Source organism: Populus alba, chromosome 16 (assembly GCF_005239225.2).
Source record: "Populus alba chromosome 16, ASM523922v2, whole genome shotgun sequence".
In the NCBI taxonomy this organism is placed as follows: Eukaryota; Viridiplantae; Streptophyta; class Magnoliopsida; order Malpighiales; family Salicaceae; genus Populus; species Populus alba.
In genome coordinates, this window is record NC_133299.1 from 7,338,917 (window position 1) to 7,358,580 (window position 19,664).

At 31.3% G+C, this 19,664-nt stretch overlaps 1 protein-coding gene and 6 non-coding genes across 7 annotated transcripts; 6 read left to right on the top strand and 1 right to left on the bottom strand.

The window, feature by feature from the left end:
• Positions 1-10,373: 10,373 nt before the first annotated feature.
• LOC118063128 (small nucleolar RNA Z266) lies at positions 10,374-10,471 on the top strand. Its single transcript, XR_004689866.1, has one exon. It is a non-coding gene; the product is annotated as a small nucleolar RNA Z266 (small nucleolar RNA).
• A 35-nt stretch (positions 10,472-10,506) lies between these two features.
• LOC118063133 (small nucleolar RNA SNORD14) lies at positions 10,507-10,630 on the top strand. Its single transcript, XR_004689867.1, has one exon. It is a non-coding gene; the product is annotated as a small nucleolar RNA SNORD14 (small nucleolar RNA).
• A 145-nt stretch (positions 10,631-10,775) lies between these two features.
• LOC118063144 (small nucleolar RNA SNORD14) lies at positions 10,776-10,899 on the top strand. The gene has a single exon (XR_004689869.1). It is a non-coding gene; the product is annotated as a small nucleolar RNA SNORD14 (small nucleolar RNA).
• A 145-nt stretch (positions 10,900-11,044) lies between these two features.
• LOC118063151 (small nucleolar RNA SNORD14) lies at positions 11,045-11,168 on the top strand. Its single transcript, XR_004689871.1, has one exon. It is a non-coding gene; the product is annotated as a small nucleolar RNA SNORD14 (small nucleolar RNA).
• Positions 11,169-11,313: 145 nt separating this feature from the next.
• LOC118063139 (small nucleolar RNA SNORD14) lies at positions 11,314-11,437 on the top strand. The gene has a single exon (XR_004689868.1). It is a non-coding gene; the product is annotated as a small nucleolar RNA SNORD14 (small nucleolar RNA).
• Positions 11,438-11,547: 110 nt separating this feature from the next.
• Positions 11,548-11,669, top strand: LOC118063121 (small nucleolar RNA SNORD14). Its single transcript, XR_004689865.1, has one exon. It is a non-coding gene; the product is annotated as a small nucleolar RNA SNORD14 (small nucleolar RNA).
• Positions 11,670-16,232: 4,563 nt separating this feature from the next.
• LOC118062954 (protein S40-7) lies at positions 16,233-17,218 on the bottom strand. The gene has a single exon (XM_035076852.2). The coding sequence runs from the start codon at positions 17,111-17,113 to the stop codon at positions 16,376-16,378; it is 738 nt and encodes a 245-aa protein (XP_034932743.1). The 5' UTR covers positions 17,114-17,218; the 3' UTR covers positions 16,233-16,375.
• Positions 17,219-19,664: the final 2,446 nt, after the last annotated feature.

Here is a 19,664-nt window from a genome sequence, read left to right on the forward strand (position 1 = left end):
ATAAGACTTTCGTGAGAAGCTTACATCATCTTTGAGATCGATTTACAAATCAAATCTCAACCGTACAGGTATGACTTCCTTTAGAAGTTTTCATTAACCCTGAAGCTCATTCACTTTCAAGCATTTTATCATCGGGCAGGTCGCCTGGAACAATTAGACCACTTGCGAGTTTCCTTGCATTTTATCATCGAGCAGGTCGTCTGGAACAATTAAACCACTCGCAAAATTCTTTGCTTTCTTCTTCACTATTGGATAGGTCGCCTGGAACAATTAGACCACTTGCGAGTTTCCTCGCATTTTTTTTTATCGGACAGGTTACCTGGAACAATTAGACCACTTGCGAGTTTCCTCGCATTTTATTATGGGGCAGGTCGCCTTGAACAATTAGACCACTTGTGAATTTCTTCGCATTTTATCATCGAGCAGGTCGCTTGGAACAATTAGACCACTTGCAAGTTTTCTCACATTTTATCATCGGGGTAGTCACCTGGAAAATAAAACCAACGTTGAAATCACTTTCATGTATTTCACAGACGGGTCGGTTCACTAAACCATTGTTGAAATCACTTTCATGTATTTCACAAAATCAATATTGAAAATACTTTCATGTTTTTCACTTGGGCAGGTTGCTCATAAGAATTAGACCAATTGAAAAATCTGTGTATTTTTTTTTAACACCACCATTGTTTTTCTTTACAAAACTTACTATGCAAAGTCAAAAGAAAATGAATTTTCAAATGCCTTTGCACCATAAGCATTGTAAAGAGGGGGCAACTGTTGTAACCCAATTTTGGATTCACCAAGATTTTCTTGAATGTTATTTCTATTATTATTTATAAAAATCAAAAAAAATTAAGAAAAAGTTTAAAATTCAAAAATATATTTTTCTCGAGACAACCGCATCTTTCCATCAAAACCAAGTCCACCGAGTCAAACCATGTCGACCAGGGTAAAAAATGAGTTTCGGACTGTTTCGGGTCAAAACCGTCATTTCCGACCAAAACCGAGTTCACCGGGTCAATACGGGTCAAACCATGTCGATCAGGGTAAAAAATGAGTTTCGGGTCAAAACAGTCATTTCCGTCAATACGGTCAAAACCATGTCGATCAGGATAAAAATGAGGACGTTTTCAAAACCATCATTTTCGGTCAAAACCATCATTTTCCATAAAAACCGATTTCACCGGGTCAATACGGGTCAAACCATGTCAACCAGGGTAAAAAAATAAGTTTTCATGACGTTTCGAGTCAAAACCGTCATTTTCGGTCAAAACCATCATTTTTCATAAAAACCGATTTCACCGGGTCAATACGGGTCAAATCATGTCGACCAGGGTAAAAAATGAGTTTTCATGACGTTTCGGGTCAAAACCATCATTTTCGATCAAAACCGAGTCCACCGGGTTAATATGGGTCAAACCATGTTGACCGGGGTAAAAAATGAATTTTCAGGCTGTTTCGAGTCAAAAGTCAAAACCCGGTTCACCGGGTTAATACCCATCAAATGTTTTTTTTGTGTTAGCGATTGAAACGGGCTTTTTCTAATACTGATTTAAATTTTTTAGTTTTACCCATATAAATATTTATTATTATATATAATAAAACAAAATTAATAATTCAATAATTTTATTATATTAGGTAAGGTTAGGTAATGTTAGTTGCAGCGGTGCAAAATATTTTTCAGAATTAAATTTTGTTGTCCCCTAGTCAGTCATTGGCTATAAATAGCCACGAGAGCAGAGTGTAAAGAGGAAGCAAAAAAAAAAAAAAAGAAAAAGAATTGTTATACTGTGCACATTTTTTTTTAGATTTTTCTTCACAAGAGTAGGATATTGTTTTTTTAAAAAAACAATTTGAAAAATACCAAATATATCCCGACTCATCTTAGCCATTGAAATAATCCAAGATTTAATCCTGTTGCGCCACGTCATCCGGTATATCGAGCTTTTGGTGCACAACGTCACACCGGATCAAAACCCAGACAATCCGGACCGTCCAATCACCTTGCGGATCAAGCCAATCATAACCGCACGATCGTTTCATCAGAGATCCAACGGTTCACAGTGTTCAGATGCACCGGTACACCATACACGCGTTTGCACCGTAACACAATCTTAGAGTCTCTCTCTCCTCTCGCCGGCGACTCCCTCTCTCATCTGATCTCCACTTTCCGGCCATCTCAAGCCTCCGCACCACCACAGAAAGGTAGCTACCCTGGTGTAAAGCAAAAACACCAGCGGTTTTCATCGTTTTTGCCGCCTCATCTGGCCAAAAAAGGTCACGATCGTCACCGGTCACCGAAGCTTCAAGTCGTTGATTCTCCCTCATCAGCCATCAACGGCCGTCAAGACCACCACCATCAGAATCCTCGACCTCAGATCTACCAGGATCAACCATCGGTTGGCCAGAAATCTCACCGCCACCAACAGTAGTCGCGCGTGAGCCACACGAGCCGCTAGTGGCATTTTTGTAAATTCCTGATAAATCCGAGGGATTTCAGTCTTTTACCTACTGTGGCACTCAGGTAATTTTTTTTTTCTAAATTTTTTTTATTTTGTATATAAATTTTCTTGCATGTTGTAAAACAAAAAAAAATAAAACAAAAGAAAAGAAATAACGACGCGGGTCCAACACCCATCTTATCATGTTATCGTTAGTGGGTCCAAAGCCCAACTTTTCAAGAATAATTATACCTATTTCTTAAATGATATCAAAATATTTGTTTTTATAAACAAATTTTGTTTGTCGACACGTCTCTTTTTATAGAAAATGACCGATGTCAAAAAGAAAGTTTAAATACCAAACAAATATGGATTATGTCCATAAATTTGTTTTTTTGATAACTTAGACGTAAATCTCCTTTTTAGGATTAAACGTCAATATTTTAGACGAGTTTTCTATTTTTAGGAACTGATGTCATTTTTTTAATGCATCTCCTACGAACGTTGTTTGTCGACACGTTTCTTTTTTACAGAAAAGGACTGATGTCAAGGATTAATACCAAATATGGATTTTGTCCATTTTTTTTTTTTTTTTGGTAACTCAGACGTAAATCTCCTTTTTAGGATTAAACGTCGATATTTTAGACGAGTCTTCTATTTTTAGGGATTGATGTCATTTTTAATGTGTCTCCTATTTTTAGGGACCGACGTTAACTATTTTAAAAAAAAACAAACAAAATTGCAAATAAGCTCGAAATATAATAGCATTTAAATCAAATAAAAAACACACAAGTAAGGGTAACTTTTCTTTTGAAAGGATGTTTTAAGGGTGGTGTCTACCTTCCCTTAATCATAACTAACCTAGTACTCGAATCTCTGGGAACAGTGTCTCATTTGGGATTTCTAGTTCCCTCATATTACTAGATGGCGACTCCAATAAAAACTTAATTTTCCCCAATAAAAAAATCTTTTTGTTAAATAAATAAAAAAAGGAGTCTTCGTTCGACGTCGTGTATCGACACTAGTGTCAAAAAAACATCCTGATATTAGATTAATGCTTTAATTTTATATAAAAAAAAAAATTAATTTTGTTGCACGTTAAAAAAACAATCTAAGGTTCAAACTTGACAAGAACGAAACATTGCAAGTTTTTTTATTACTATTCGAAAAACGATCCTTTTAATAGTTTGTTTGCCTAAAGAGTTAACCAATTTTCATTTACGGTCCTTTTAGTTTGACAATGTAATGTTTTGATCACCAACTTTATTTTACTCATATTTAAGTCCCCGAGTCTAAAAAAAAGAGAGTCACTAGCTAAAAAACAACATAAGAGAGAGAAAATAATCATTTGGCAAGATTTTATGAAAAAAAGAGTAAAATTTGATATCAATTTATTATTCTTGATCAGAGGAGTGTTATTGAGGGTTTTTTAGATTTCATAATACTAGGAAAAATATATTGGGGTTGAGAAGTCATTGTTTTGGTTTAATTTTCCATTTTTGAACTGAATTAGGGTCTTTTTTAGTTGATGAATTAGTTTGTTGAGGTTCTGATAATATTTATTAGGTATTTTTATGTGAAAATAGGTTGATTTTTATTTTTAGATCCAAATAACCTCAACTGGAGTTTTCAACATCCTCTCATTAAAAATAAATTATCTGTATAATTTTTTAAAATAAAAAAATAAAAATGAATGACATGAAAAGACCAAATATGCAGACCTTGTCTTACAGGCCCACTCATGTTGAGTTTTTTTTTTTTTTTTTTCTCGTTAGGCCAGGCACAAGCCTTTTCTTTTTAACCTAGGTGTCTAACCCCTTTCTATTTTTTTTCAAGTTTTTATTTATATTGAAAGTCAATATAAAAAATAGTTAATATGATATTTAAATTATTTTTTAATTTTTTCATGATTTTTAAATAATATTATGTTTTTATGTTAGAATGTTAGTAATTCCTTTTTAAATTATTATGTACTTGATATGCCAAAACAATTTCTCATTAATATTCAATGAAAATAAAGTTTTTGTTTTTAAAATCTTTTAATGTACTTTTGAAATGATTTTTTTGTATTTATTAAATTACTTTCCTCTTCAATCATATACAAGATATTTAAACATTATTTTGATATTATTTTTTTCAATTTTATATTGAGTTCATGATAAATTTTTATTTGAAAAATAGTGCTTAACATTAAAGGAACATGATTTCATTAAAAGAATAAAAAGATGAATTAATAAGAAAATAGAGTTTAGATATAAAAAATACAATTCTTTTTGAAAACTCTATATGTTTTCTTTCATGAAAATATTTATTTTTATAATTATTCAATTAAATAAAAATAGATTTAGTGAGGTGAGGTTATTTAACAAAGTCAGGGCCATGACCTGGGTCATAATTTATTTGGGTTAAACCGATTTGAACCAAGTTAATTCAAAAAGTCATCAAATTAATATTTTTTATATAAAAAAAAAAAAGCATTACATCAAAGCAATTTTTAAATTGTATTTTTAGAAAAAATATCAAATCGAGTTTTGCCAAATAAACCGAGTCATAAGTGTACCTATAAAGCTAATTCAGCCATACTAGATTAACTTCCACCCAATATAATTTCATACCCAGCTGGTTTAGAAACTAGGTCAAATTCCATCTGATGTACGACTAAATTGTGTTAAATATCATTATAAAAAAAATCTCCTTGTGACAGCTTGCATGCAATTGACTAACTACTAAATGCTCTAATTACACATTATTTCAAAGGTCATCTCTTATTAGTATTAAATTAGCTGGTGAAACTTATATTCTTAACTGTTTAATTATTAAAAATTATTTTAATTTAAAAATTTAAGTACAATAAATATTTTTAAATTAAATTTTCAAAAATAAAATAAGAGAACTTAATTAACGAACAACATTTTATGTTTATTATAATTGTAATAATTTAGTTTAACTTACTCTCGTACTTGCATGTGAATTAACGAATAGGTTCAAGGACTTCAAACTCAATACTCCATTTGATCACACTTGCCATTCAGTCAAGGGACGCATGAATCGACTTCTTATTTAGTTTTATACTGGATGTCATCGACATGTGATGCCGTGAGTTTGTGGTATATTTATGTGTTGTTATATTATATATATATATATATATATATATATATATATATATATAAAAAAAAAAACAATATTATATGGGAAAAAAAATTGTTGCAATCCACAATATTTTCAAGAAAAAAATTATAAAAATAAATTTTCAATCAACTTAATATTTAAAAAATAAAATGAACAAAGAAAATTTTAAAAAAAACCATAGCAAAAAAACCGAAATGAAAATAAAAACCATACAGGAAAATATTGTAGCTATCTATAGTGTTTTATGAGAAAATCTACTTGTAATTCTTAACCAGCTCAATATTAAAAACAATAAAATCGATAAAAATAATTTGAAAAAATTCATTAAAAAAAAATCATGTGAAGAGACACTGTAGCAATCCACAGTATTTTAAAAAAAAAAAAAACTAAAAAGCTAAATTCTCAACCAGCTCCAATATGAAAAAAAATAAAATCGATAAAAAAAATAATTCTAAAAAAAAATCATAAAATAGAAAAAAAAACTATCTAGGGAAACACTGTAGCAATCTACAGTGTTTTAAAAAAAAAAAAACTACAAAGTTAAATTCTCAACCAACTCCATATTAAAAAAAATAAAATCAACAAAAATAATTTTGAAAAAAAAAAACACAAAAAAAGGAAAAAAAATGAAAAAAAGAAGAAGACAATTTTGGAACAAAAAAGAAAAAAGAAAGCAGGAAAGTTAAAGCTAAATTCTCAACCAGCTCAATATTAAAAAAAATCGGGCAAAGATAATTTAAAAAAAACATGTGGAGAAACATTATAGCAAAACAAACCATGTGGGAAAACATTGTAACAATCTACAGTGTTTTAAAGAAAAAAATTACGAAGCAAAATTCTCAACCAATTCAATATTTAAAAAAAAAAACAAAATCAACAAAGATCATTTTGGAAGAAAAAAAAATTCATAAAAAAAAAACATATAGAAAAATATTGTAATAATCCATAATGTTTTAAAGAAAAAAACTACAAAATTAAATTTTCAACCAGTTTAATATTAAAAAAAATTAAAAAATATAATTTTGAAAACAAAACATTAAAAATAAGTAAAAAAAAATAATCTTGAAGAAAAAAAAACATGTAAAATCCAAAAAAAAAAAAGAAAGAAACAAAAAAAACGGGAAAGACAAAAAAAAAAATTGATAAAACAAAAAGAAAAACATCACGCGTTTTAAAGTATTTGTGGATTTGAGGTTCGAAGAAAGTGGGGGCTTCCGAATTGACCTGAGAGTCTCCTCGGCTCATGATGGTCCCAAACTTGACCTCTACAGACGGCAGAATCTCACTCGAAATATCTCTGTGATCATCGATCGCGGAAAGAGGTGAGAAGAATCAAGTCAAGCATAAGTCAACTAAAACTCTCGAGGGAAGAAACATGGCAACCCGTGTTCTTACCGAGTATGGACGAGGCTGAAAATCAGACACGATTCGGGACAGTAAATTAATTTCTTATCACTTTGTTATTTCTCGTTGTTGGGCAACGAATTGATTGAGATTTGAGACGGAACAACTAATTCTTTTAATTTATAATAAATAGCTCTGTTTTTCTCGGTCGCTGCGAAGAAAAACGTATGCGTGTACGTAAAGTAAATAATTTTAGAATATGTTCAACGTGATTATTTATGAAAAATAACTTATTATAAAAATTAGTTTAAATGGTTTTAAGCTAGAAATATACTTGGTGATAAAAATGACCCAAAACAATTTTCTAAAGAAAAAATATTGTATAATTTATAATTTAAAGATCAATTCAGGAATTTTGATTCAATTTTATAATAAGTTTCTTGTTTGAATTAAAATTATTTTATGACTTTTAATTTTTCTATAAATTCATAAAGGTTAAAAAAAAAAAATTTGATTAATTTATAAAGAAGATCTTTGCCTGGAAAATTATTAAAAAAACAAATTTAAAGGATTTGAATTACTTTTTTTTTAAAGAGCTTTCACTTAAAAATGTATTAAAATAATATATTTTTTTATTTTAAAAAAATTATTTTTAAAATTAATGTTTAAAAATATTAAAAATATATATATTAATCTGAAAAAAAATAAAAAAAATTAATTTTTTAAAAAAAATACTTTTAAAATATAAAAATAAGCAGGATATTAATATTTGATGGCTGGTACTTGAACTTGAAGAATAACCCATGCATGTCGGCATATAAGATCTTTGCTCTAGCCGTGGTGTTTGAGGATTTTTCCTATTATTAATATTCTGGTCAATAAAAAATAAATCAATATAATTAACCACAAAACCTTGACAGCGTATTTGAAGGTCAACATCGGTCTTGTTCAATGGTCATGCATTATATGATTTTATACTTTAATCCAACGAGGACCATCCTCCTCAAAATTAACACCATTAAAGCAACTTAGTGGACACTTCAAATAATAAGTATGTACACGCGGATCCACTGCTCCAACGGTCTTCTAGTTAATATTTTAGTAGATATTGAACATTTCAAACACCTTGTTGATTCATAAACTCAAATCATTATTGAATAAATTGCTATAAAATTATGAAATTTTGGAACCAGATACTTATTGTTTTGTATAATATTTTAACTGTTTTGACATTATTAATTTGATTTGATGAGTGTTTTTTATTTTAAAATGATATGATTATTTGTGTCGAATTCTAAGTTATTTCCTATATTGAGATTGTTTTTTTTTTGACATAATACGGGTGCATAATTTATGATTAGATTTATTTAGATTAGAATAAAATTTGAACAAGGTAGGTAAAATTAATAAAATATGTGTGAATATTTGATTTTGTTCGGTTTTGAGTTGATTAACAATAATTTATTTTGAATTGATATAGTAGTTAAAACAGTCTTGATAAAAATATTTTATTAGCGTCTTACCAAACATGGTCATCATATTTGAAATTCAATTCTTAACATTCAAGAGGATTCCAAACATGAGATTTTATTAAAGAATTCATCATAAAGTTTCAAACATGTTATAAGAATTAAACAACCTTATCCATACTATATGTTCTTTAATAAACTACATATGATTTTCTCACCAGTAATAGGAGAACTGGTTGCTCTCTCACTCTATTGTATACACATGTACACATCAGTGAAATTAACTTTGATGGTCTCGATGGACAACCTCGTATATAGTTATTTATTAAGGAACAATATATTCTAAGATTTAAGTTCAATAATTTTGAAAATATAATTATGTAATCCTAAAATTTCTTAGATATATAGTATGATTTTTTTGGAATTAAAAATTAAATTTCTTTTAAAATCTTAGAAGAAAATGGATCTAGTTAGCCAATCTCTTCTTATATTTTTAATAATTCGTTTTTCCTTTATTGTGCAACATTGCTTTGTGTGGTGAGCCTGGTGGCTAGTGGGCTTAACATGCTAAGTATACACGCAATCACTAAAATGAAAATGACATGTTGAAGTGGAGTCCATAAGGAGATTGGACCACGAAACCACCAATTGCAAATAGCCCACCACCAAAAATGTTCTTACCCTAGTTAATGTTTATATTTTAAAAATATTTTTGAAAAATTATTATTTTTTTTACTTCAAATTAATATTTTTATATTTTTATATTATTTTGATGTGTAATATTAAAAATAATTTTAAAAATAAAAAAAAAAAAAATATAATTTATTTTTAAAAGAAAAACATTTTAAAAATAAAATCTCACCCCACAATACTAAATATGCTCTAAGTGCCGCGAAAGACATGCCAAAATTCTTTTGAACAAAACTAAGGAAATGATGTTTTTTTTAAAAAATTGAATTGAAAGTTAAAAAACAGTGTTATTCGCACGTAGGAAGAACTGTGAAAAAAAAGAAAGAAGGATGAGACATTTCTTCCTTGCTTGCAAGCAAGAATAGCCGACAATTATTACATACTGATTGCGTCATTCAAACTTAAATAAAATAGTAAAATACAATCTGTTAAAAGGATAATTACAAAAAAGAATTTTATTTTTCCTTTCTATTTTTATAAATTACACTTTATATTATAAATCAAATAAAAAATACAATATTGAGGATGTCAATTGTTATTAAACATGTAAAATAAATAATAAAAAGTATAATTTATAAAAATATAGAGAAAAAATAAAATTCAAATTAAACTATGGGAAAGCTTGTGTAATTATTCCTTTACCAAAACAAATTAGTTAATAATAAATAAATATGGTAATTCCTAATTAATCGCGCATATCTTGAAAATAATAACAGCAATAATAGTTAGCCTCTCGTTGGGCTTCTAGGCCCATAACGCCCACAAGAAACTTAGACAAAGGAGCGGTTATAAATAGTCACGTATATCGCGTCTATTCTTCCATAGCAGGCAGCTTTAGGGTTTCTCTAGTTTAGTCAGGGTTTTTACTCCTCCATCTTTTCGAAATATCTCTCTTTCTAGGGTTTCCTTCTTCTATTAAGTGCCGCCCTTAAGATCGCCTTCCTTATAAAATGGAAGCGTTTTGAGTCATAGCTTCGCAATATTAAACTCTTTTTAGTAGTTTCTCCATAAGGTTTTCCTATGGAGTGTTCTGTCTTCCCTCCTGAATTATCTTCCGGAGGCATTTTCTTTGTCTTTGGATCTGTTTGCTTATCCTGTTTTTTGAACTGCTAGGTACGTGATAATATTAAACTCGATTCTTATCTATGCTTGTTCCAATCAATGGGAGCTGCGGGTCCACTGATGCCCATATGAATGAATGGCTCATAATTAGATGGGAAACAATAAAACCTTCTTTATCTTTTGCTCAATAGCTATTCTTTGATGTGGGTTACTTTTTATTTGGCTGAAATTTTCATGAAATTGGCAAGTATGATGATTCAATTAGATGCGTGAATGGAAATTAATCCATATTGAACTCAACATTTTGAGGCATTTTAATTGTCTGACTTGCGTGTTTTCTATATTACCTGATTTTGGCTGTTTTAATTTGTGGTCGATGATGATAAATCCAAAGGCTTGTTTCTCAAAACATTCGCAGTGGCCGTCTAAGTGCTTTCGCCTTCGCCAGGCTTGAGAGCTTATGCTGCTTTTATCCTTCCTTGGATGTCTGAGATCTCACTTTCGCATTCTATATTATTTCAACTCTGTTTGTAAGCAAGTTGCTTGAGTTTCATGCTGCTGCTATGTGTTATCAACATGGATTTGACCCCAGTATTCTGATGTTTTTTTCTCTAATGTTATTGATTATGTCTAAGTTTCTTGTTGATGATGATAAATCCAAAGGCTTGTTTCTCAAAACATTCGCAGTGGCCGTCTAAGTGCTTTCGCCTTCGCCAGGCTTGAGAGCTTATGCTGCTTTTATCCTTCCTTGGATGTCTGAGATCTCACTTTCGCATTCTATATTATTTCAACTCTGTTTGTAAGCAAGTTGCTTGAGTTTCATGCTGCTGCCATGTGTTATCAACATGGATTTGACCCAGTATTCTGATGTTTTTTTTCTCTAATGTTATTGATTATCTCTAAGTTTCTTGTTGATGATGATAAATCCAAAGGCTTGTTTCTCAAAACATTCGCAGTGGCCGTCTGAGTGCTTTCGCCTTCGCCAGGCTTGAGAGCTTATGCTGCTTTTATCCTTCCTTGGATGTCTGAGATCTCACTTTCGCATGCTATATTATTTCAACTCTGTTTGTAAGCAAGTTGCTTGAGTTTCATGCTGCTGCCATGTGTTATCAACATGGATTTGACCCAGTATTCTGATGTTTTTTTTCTCTAATGTTATTGATTATCTCTAAGTTTCTTGTTGATGATGATAAATCTAAAGGCTTGTTTCTCAAAACATTCGCAGTGGCCGTCTAAGTGCTTTCGCCTTCGCCAGGCTTGAGAGCTTATGCTGCTTTTATCCTTCCTTGGATGTCTGAAACTGTACTTTCTTATTGCATTTTTCTATACTTAGTGTTTATTGTGTGATTTGTCTTGATAATACCTTTATTAGTAAAGGTAACCTGATAAATTATTGCTCTTCGCCTGGTTTCTGTTGATGATGATAAATCCAAAGGCTTGTTTCTCACACATTCGCAGTGGCCGTCTAAGAGCTTTCGCCTTTGCCGGGCTTGAGAGCTTGTGCTGCTTTATCCTTCCTTGGATGTCTGAAACTCCAATCCTGTTTATAATGACTTTGAGATTTGCAATTAGAATGTTTTGGTCTGCTTCTCAAACATGTTATTCTACGATCAATGATGTCCCTTAATTGTCTCCATTCATAAATGTTTCATTTGCACTGAAGCAAGCAATTCAATGATATGCATACTGAAGTCTGATATTGTTCGCTCAATTTTTTCTGAAAATGTATTGTAGTGGTCGGTTTTAATAAGTGCAAGGAATTGTCTAGAATCATATCTGTCTGTAAAAGAGCTTTTGCCTCCACAATCCCCTGATGTTTGAAAGTACAAAGAAGCAATTTGAGGCAACAAAAGGAGACAAAATGCATAATTCTCGTATTGATATTAAAAGCATAAACGGAGTTCGTTACAAAGAAAATCCTTTTACCAATATTATGAACAAAATTTACTGTAAAGGTAAAATAAAGTGAGAAGGCTGCTTTGGTTTCAAAACAAGTGGGACTTTTTCATCAATCCAATTCACTGTATCAAGAGTTGGAGCAAATCGGATTATCTGATTTCATCAGAGTGTTTTCTTCAATCGAAAGGTCAGAGCTGTTAGAGCAAAATTGATTTTCTTGAGGTAAATTTCATGGCTTATGCTCGAGCCATAATCTTGATCGATGTCGTCTGAGACGCATCCTAACCAGCACAAAGCTTGGAAATACATTGAGAGCAGATACCATCTTGGTGATATAACATGTCACTACGTTTGATGTACACTACTCGTAGGGTCCAATTCATCCTCTGTAAAATACAATTAATTGGTAGTTTGTAATCTTCTAGCCAATTGTTGTATAGATTCATAACTGGTATCGTGGCTCACACGAGCTTTTTAACACTTCTTACAAAGCATTTCGGTGAGGCTCTGAACTCGAAATTAAAAAAGAGAAGAAATTCTTGCAGTCTCTTTTGACTGATAAACTACTTTTTATTCCTTCATAGAGTTTTAAAAACTTTATGGCCTCGTCATCATCATCACCGCCTGCTACTGGCTTCTTTATCTCTAGTTGGGTTTCTATCCTCTCTTTTTCATTCTTCCCATGGAGCATACAACTCCCACTCCGGGTCTCTCATCGGAGCGAAAGATGCTTGCATAATTGCATGTGCTTCCCCTTTGTGGTATACCCCTGATTATGAGCAGGTTTTTTTAAAATCAACCAAGTTTTTTTTGTTATTTGAGATTTTGATAATGGTTATTATTTAAAAAAAAATTTTATTTTTATTTTAAAAAATAATTTTTTATATTGGATCTTCAAAATAATCTGAAAATAATTATTGAAAATTTAATTTTTATTTTATTTTTGATGGATTTATTATACTGTTTTATTGCATTTATAAAGCATGCAATAAAGAAGTATGTTTTGTTAAGACAATAAAGATATTTATTAACGTAAAAACAAAATTACATTTAGAATCCTGATTTTAAAAAAATTACACTTACATTCTAGATCCTTAAAAAAAGATTTAAATTTAACAAAATGACAAAATTACTTATAAATATATTATATTAAAAATAAAAAACCAAAACTAAAGCTTTCGAAGAACCCTGATTTTTTAATCTAAACTCTCCCTTTTCATGAAAGGACGCAAAATATGGGATTTGCTTCTTTAATCTTCCCTCCTTCCTTGATAGGTTGTTGCTTCTGGGTTTTTAGGTGGATTTTGGGCTTTTTCTTCGGTTGTGAATCCGGATAGATCGGGCCGGAATAAACTGCTGGGCTAAAGGCTGTGGAGTCTGGTGGCTGCCATGGCTTCGGCTTCAGCAAAGCAAAGCAAGTTCCCCTGTTTCTGCTTGGGGGCGGGCTTCAACTGGGAGATTGAAAGGTCTGGAAACAGCCATTGCAAGTCACCTTCGACATCTTCCTGATTTGTATTTAGCCATTTAACTTGCCTGTATTGTTTTGTTTTTAAACCAGTGGTGTGTAAAATTCATTACAGTATGAACGATTTTTTTTTTTTTTTTTTTTCTTTTTGCCAAATCCATGGACCTCATTCGAGCACATCCGTTCTTTTGATAATTTCACGTCTAATTCTTTTTTTTATTATTATTAATATAGATGTTCAAATTAATTTACATCATGAATAATCGAATAATTTCATTCTTAAGATCTATTGCAGGATTATGATACAAGTGCAACTCTCTTTTTTTGATCCATAATCTCAGTCCTTGCAATGCATTTTCTTGCTTTTTTTTTTTTTTTTTGGGGGGGTGGGGTGACAACTAGCTTCGATGCTCAGGGAAAGAAGATTGCTAAGGTTTTTCTTGTTCAATGTAAAATTTATAATATTTAATGTAAGGACTTTTTAATTGATTTTTTTTTAAAAGGATATTAGATGTGAGCACATATATAGACTTCAGTATGTAAAATATACTTTTTCAAGTTATAATGAATAACTACAATTTGAGGATGATTTTTCCTTTTAAAAAATAGAATTTAGATTAAGGAAATGCATTTTCTCTTTAATAATTTTATTCCTTTTTTACTGCAAACATTTAATTATAATTGTCTAATTAAGTCAAATTTCAAAATAGCTAAGTTATTAAACTACTTAAAAAAACTCAATTTGTTTTAGTTTGCAAGTATAATTTTTTTTTATTAACGTGGATATCTGAACTAATTTGTACATATCTTGACTAATCCAACTAATTCTATAAATTTTAAAATTAATAATTATACATGCCAAATTATATTTATTAGTAATAATAAGATTCAAACTCACATAAGAATAATCAAACTCCTTGATACCACTTACCAACTGCTAAGTGGGTTCAAGTATAATTTGCTTGCAAGAAAGTGAGTTGAAGCACGCTATAATACAGAGCCAGGACACATTTGTCAGGATCGACTTGTCCATCGTATCCTTTATTAAAATTGACATGGTAGTAGATTTTCACAAAATAAAATCGTTATTCATCAGAATGATACTAGCAGCAGCAGGGGCCAGTGACTCAAGATGGTGATGTTACCTTCCAAAATGAAAGCTTATTTGGAAACAAGATCACTTTCCATTGTAACAGAAAAAATCAATCAATCAAACCTTTTCTCGGAAAAAAATAACTATAATAATAAATTCAATCGTATCAATTAAAGAAAGTGCCAAGCAGGATACCACAGTACAGTTTTGCTGAAAGCACCGAAAACCTTTAAAAGAGATGGAGACCTAACATTAAACTTCCACTTCAATCTCCAAACCCCCAGCTCCTCTCACTAAACAAAAATGGAAGTTCTCGAGTTTTTTTTGAAGTTAAAATCCTCAAAACTAACAAGATTTATTACAGGTTAAAAGCCTAAAAAATCAATAGTTGCTTTCTCAATCAGAAGCCATCCTCCTCTACCATGAACACGTCTTTTTTTATGAACTCAAAACATGGTGATTCAGCAGCACATAGCAAAAAAAAAAAACCTAGGAATCATTGGACAATGATACCAACTAAAGCCAATGAAAGCAAAGGATGATGTAACTTGTTCCAAGTCAAAACAACAAGGGATGAAAACAAATGATATTAGAATTTATTACTAGTCAAAACTCTCAAAAGACCAAGAATACTGTAATAATAGAAAAACTCATAAAATACTTCATTTTTATTATTCAAGTCTCATTTGTCAAAAAGCTATTACTGTGGTATCCATAGTTGTAAAACTAGAAAACTTTAATAATACAAAATAGAAAAACTAAAAAGCCTAATAAACTGAATAGGAAAAATGTAAATTATTCCTTAAGCCCTCTCTACCCCTTCAAGCACCAAAAGACAACTGCTTCAATTTCTCTAGGAAGCAACATCTCTTCATCTCTATCAAATTCAAAATCATCACCGCACTCAAAAGTTACTATTCCTATGCTTAACCATTGCAAAGCAATTGCTTCATCCTCAAAACTGTCTTGCAGTGTGTGATAAATGATAACTCCTGCCGGAACGTAAGTGTTTCAACAGCTAGCAGCAATGGTCAATCTCATATGTATTTCAAATCATTTCTCACGATGAGCTTGAGACCAACACATATTATTTGAGTTGATTTCACCTATTTGCATTTCCTAAATTAAAAATTACAAATTTCAGCATGTTTGTTCTAATCTCTGAAGCCGTGCTACATCATGGAAGAAATGTTTTCATCAGTCTGACCGATAAAGAATGTTCCCTCGCATTGCAGTAAGAACATTAAAGAAGAACAAGGAAATTCCTACCAGTACCATTTTGACAACAGGAATATACAAGAAAACAGGAATTGGGGGGGGGGGGGGGGGAGCAATGAGAAACCAAGCTACCAGTCACTCTCATCTCATCAATTTATAGTCAAAAGGCAACTGATAATTCCTATCCCGAAAGCAAACTTATTTTGAAAAAAAAAAACAAACAAATTCATAAGTGAAACAAGATCAATTTCCATGGTGGAAAGTGGAAACAAAGGAAAATTAACCATCCTAGCTTAAAGAAGAACCCATAGATTCAACAAGAAGCTGCTTTGCACAAAACAAATAAAATCCCAGTTTTGCAAAAAGCATGGCAAAGCATAAATAAAGATGACTAAAATGAAGATGACACAATAAGGATAGGCTAATGCTTGGGGAAAAAACTTCATTCAATTCTAATTACCATCTTCCAAAATCTTTTACCACAAATTGTAACAACTGCAATTCCCACCAAAATAAATCAAAACTACATCACCAATAACAATTGCAGTAGAATGAATAATCAAAATCAATCAAGAAAACCAGTTTGACGCCAAACAGCATTCCTAACCTGTCTCAGATCCCTTCCTTTCAACGTCCTCCCAACCCCTTCGAGAACCGAAAAGGTTGTCTTCGGCGACCGCCTCGACCCTCGTGCCACAATCTCATGAGGCGGCAACATCTCTTCGTCTCCATCAAACTCACCATCATCATCCTCCTTAAACCTGCTATTCCTCTGTTTCGCCATTGCAATCGACAACACCGGCACATTCATCGGGGCCGACTGGTTCAATTTCCTAATCGGTACCGACTGCGACGCGTATTCCGCCACGTGAGGTGATCTTGGAATTAATGGGATTGCTCTAGACGACGACGAAGAAGATGCTGATGATGATGATTGAAGTGAAGGCTTGCGGTAGAGAACCGTGTTGTGGTTGGTTTCTGGTAACGCCGCGAGAATGCCCGAGTTCTTAGGGAAAGCTGTGAGGTGGTTAGATTTACTTTGGAGGTTGTTGGCGGAGGTGGTTGTTGGAGAGGAGGAGGAGGAATTGCTTAGGCTTTGATCGGTGTAATCGTTGGTCCAGAGAATATCATCCTCGTTGAGCTCATCTCCGTTACCGTTACTGTCACCGTTTCCGTCGGCCAAGGAGGAGGAGGAGGAAGTGGAGGAGGGGATGCCGAGGAAACGGTAACGGGAGGCGGGGTCCATCCGATTTTTTTCAAATGATGGAAAATTAATAATGCCTAGAGCTGGTAGATACAACATTTTATATGTGTATTTATAGATTTTTTTAGAAAAAAGAAAAAAAAATTTATATATATATATAGTAAAAAGGGAGAGCAGGGATTAGTGGGGACTGATGTGGCGGAGAGGAGTGGCGCAGGAGTAGAAGTGGGAGAGGAAGAAAAGTGGAGAGAGACGGAGAGAGAAAAGGGCGGTTGTGGGGGCCGAAAGGTATGTGGGTCCGATGGGGTCGGTCTCATGGATGTCGTGGCTGATGTTATTTTTTGAGTTCCTGCCCAAGTACATTCGGTTCGAGAATTCGTATCTGCAAATTAAAAATTAAAAAAAAAACTAAAAGAGGTTGCAAAAACACAGCGCGTGTATACACAGGTCTCTGAGGAAAGCAATGATGTTTTTTCAACCCTGGTATTTTGTACAAAAACCTTGCCTCAGTTTTACTGGTATAATTATTTTTGCACGTGATAATTTTGGTATTCTAAAAGTGAATGGAGACAACACGGCTAATTTGTTTTTTCTTTTTTTAAATTACATCATTGACCTTTAAAAAAATTTATTTTTTGTGTTTTGTTATCATTTGGGTTAGTTTTGCATTTTTACATCCTTGTTGCACAAAAAAACGTATTTGCTTGCCAAAAAAAAATGGAGCTATTCGGTAACATCCAATTATGTTGCACAGTAAAATAACCTTTGTGCCCTCGATGCAAAATGATTTAACTCTCAGGTTAAAGGGTGTTTTTGTCATTATATTGATGGGTTTTTTTTATATATATAATCAATGAGTAAGGGTGGGTTATTTAAGTATTTATTTTTAAAAAGGTAAAATCTGACTCGTTGACAAGTGTGGCCGAGTAGAACGGTAAAAATAATTGTTTCAAGGCGTTATCAGCATTGTCTCAGTGTCTCCTCCTTATATATGTGGCATATGCACTGATAGGATTTTCAGTCTATTACTGGCAACCAATTCTTTTTTTCTTCTTTCTTTCCTCTTTTTTTCTTAACTTTTGTGCTCTCCCACCCGATTTTCCAAGCCAGACCCTAAACTTTTATTTCTTTTCTATTTAGTCCTTTTGCTTTTGATTCTATTTTTTAAAAATAATTCATCGAATTAATTTTTTGTTTTAATTTCATTGTTATTGAATTTTTTGTTTTGTCAAATTTAGTTTTTGATCTTTTAATCGTTATTTTTTCTAGGAAGAGATAAATTTTAGAATTATATTTTTTTTAGATTCCACACTCCTTAATTTTTTTTCCCCTAATAGCTTTGCAAAATTTTTAAAATTAGAATTTTCTTACCTAATTTAATTCTTCAAAATTTAATTGGTTTGGATTTGACCTTTGTTATGCCCGCGTCTAAGATTTCACAGGTTGCAGGCTTGGAAATTAACCTGGCTTCATGAGGTTTTCATATGATTGTTTTGGTTTTTTTATCATTTTTAAAAGCTAATATTTTTTAATTTCATCATTCAATATTTATTTAATTAGAGATTGAGCTTCTTTTTTTTTCCATGCTTTCTCTAACCTCGGTTTTATTATTATTTTTTATTTAATTAGGTTACCTAAGATATTCCTATTTGTTCTTTTTAATGTTTTTTTTTAAAATAAATTTTATTCTTTAATTAAATAGAATTGATTTATTTAATATAGAAAAACACTCAATTCATTATTATTTTTATGGCGAGTGATGTCCACAATGGAGTGGCGGTGAGTTTCCAATGATTTTTTTTTCTTATGCTCATAGGTGTAATATCGGTGACTCATTTGTTTTGACTTATTATTGCCGTTTATTTTTTTTTTCGGTTTGTATGCTATCGTTGCATATAGTTTAAATAAAATTATTAGACTACCATGTTTTATTGGATCCAATTAACTTAATGATTCCAATATCAAGTTTTTCTTGTTTTTATAAATTTTTCTTTGCTAGAAAACATGTTAACAACATTTGAATATATTTTTTATGTTCAATAAAATTTTGATCTTACTCGTTGAATATTAAGTCTTATTGGATCTAGTTTAGGACTATTACTCTTGGTATTAAAAAAAATATCAAGAGATTGCAAACAAGTTTTAAAAAAGAAAAAAAAATTGAGTTGAATAAATTTGTCTTATCCCACAACATCATATACATTGAATAAAGAAATAAAAAAAGTAATCATGGTAAAAAAAATTAATTAAAAAGAAAAAAAAATACATTTCAATCTAACCAAAGGTGTCACAAAGAAAATAAAAAATTAAAAGGGAAGAAATGACCCAAGCAAATCTGAGTGCGCTTGTCGGCATGCAACCTATGCATAAGACCATGATAATTTTTATGAAAACCTGAAAAAGGGATAGAATACAAAGCGTCGAAGGATAAAAAAGAGTAATATCACCTGAGTCAACATTTCAAACTCGTCACCTCGATCATGAGCCTAATGTAACCATACTAACAATGACTTTCAATTCGCAATTAACCCAATATCAAATGATGAAATTAAAAAAAAATTAAAATAAAATCCCCATAAAAGATTAGTAATATAAAAGAATAAGGATCAAATACTAAACAGAAAAATCAGGGTGAAAAAAAATTGATTGA

Excerpts from the sequence above, each read along its gene's own strand:
- LOC118062954 (XM_035076852.2), bottom strand. The coding sequence starts at position 17,113 with ATGTTGTATCTACCAGCTCTAGGCATTATTAATTTTCCATCATTTGAA.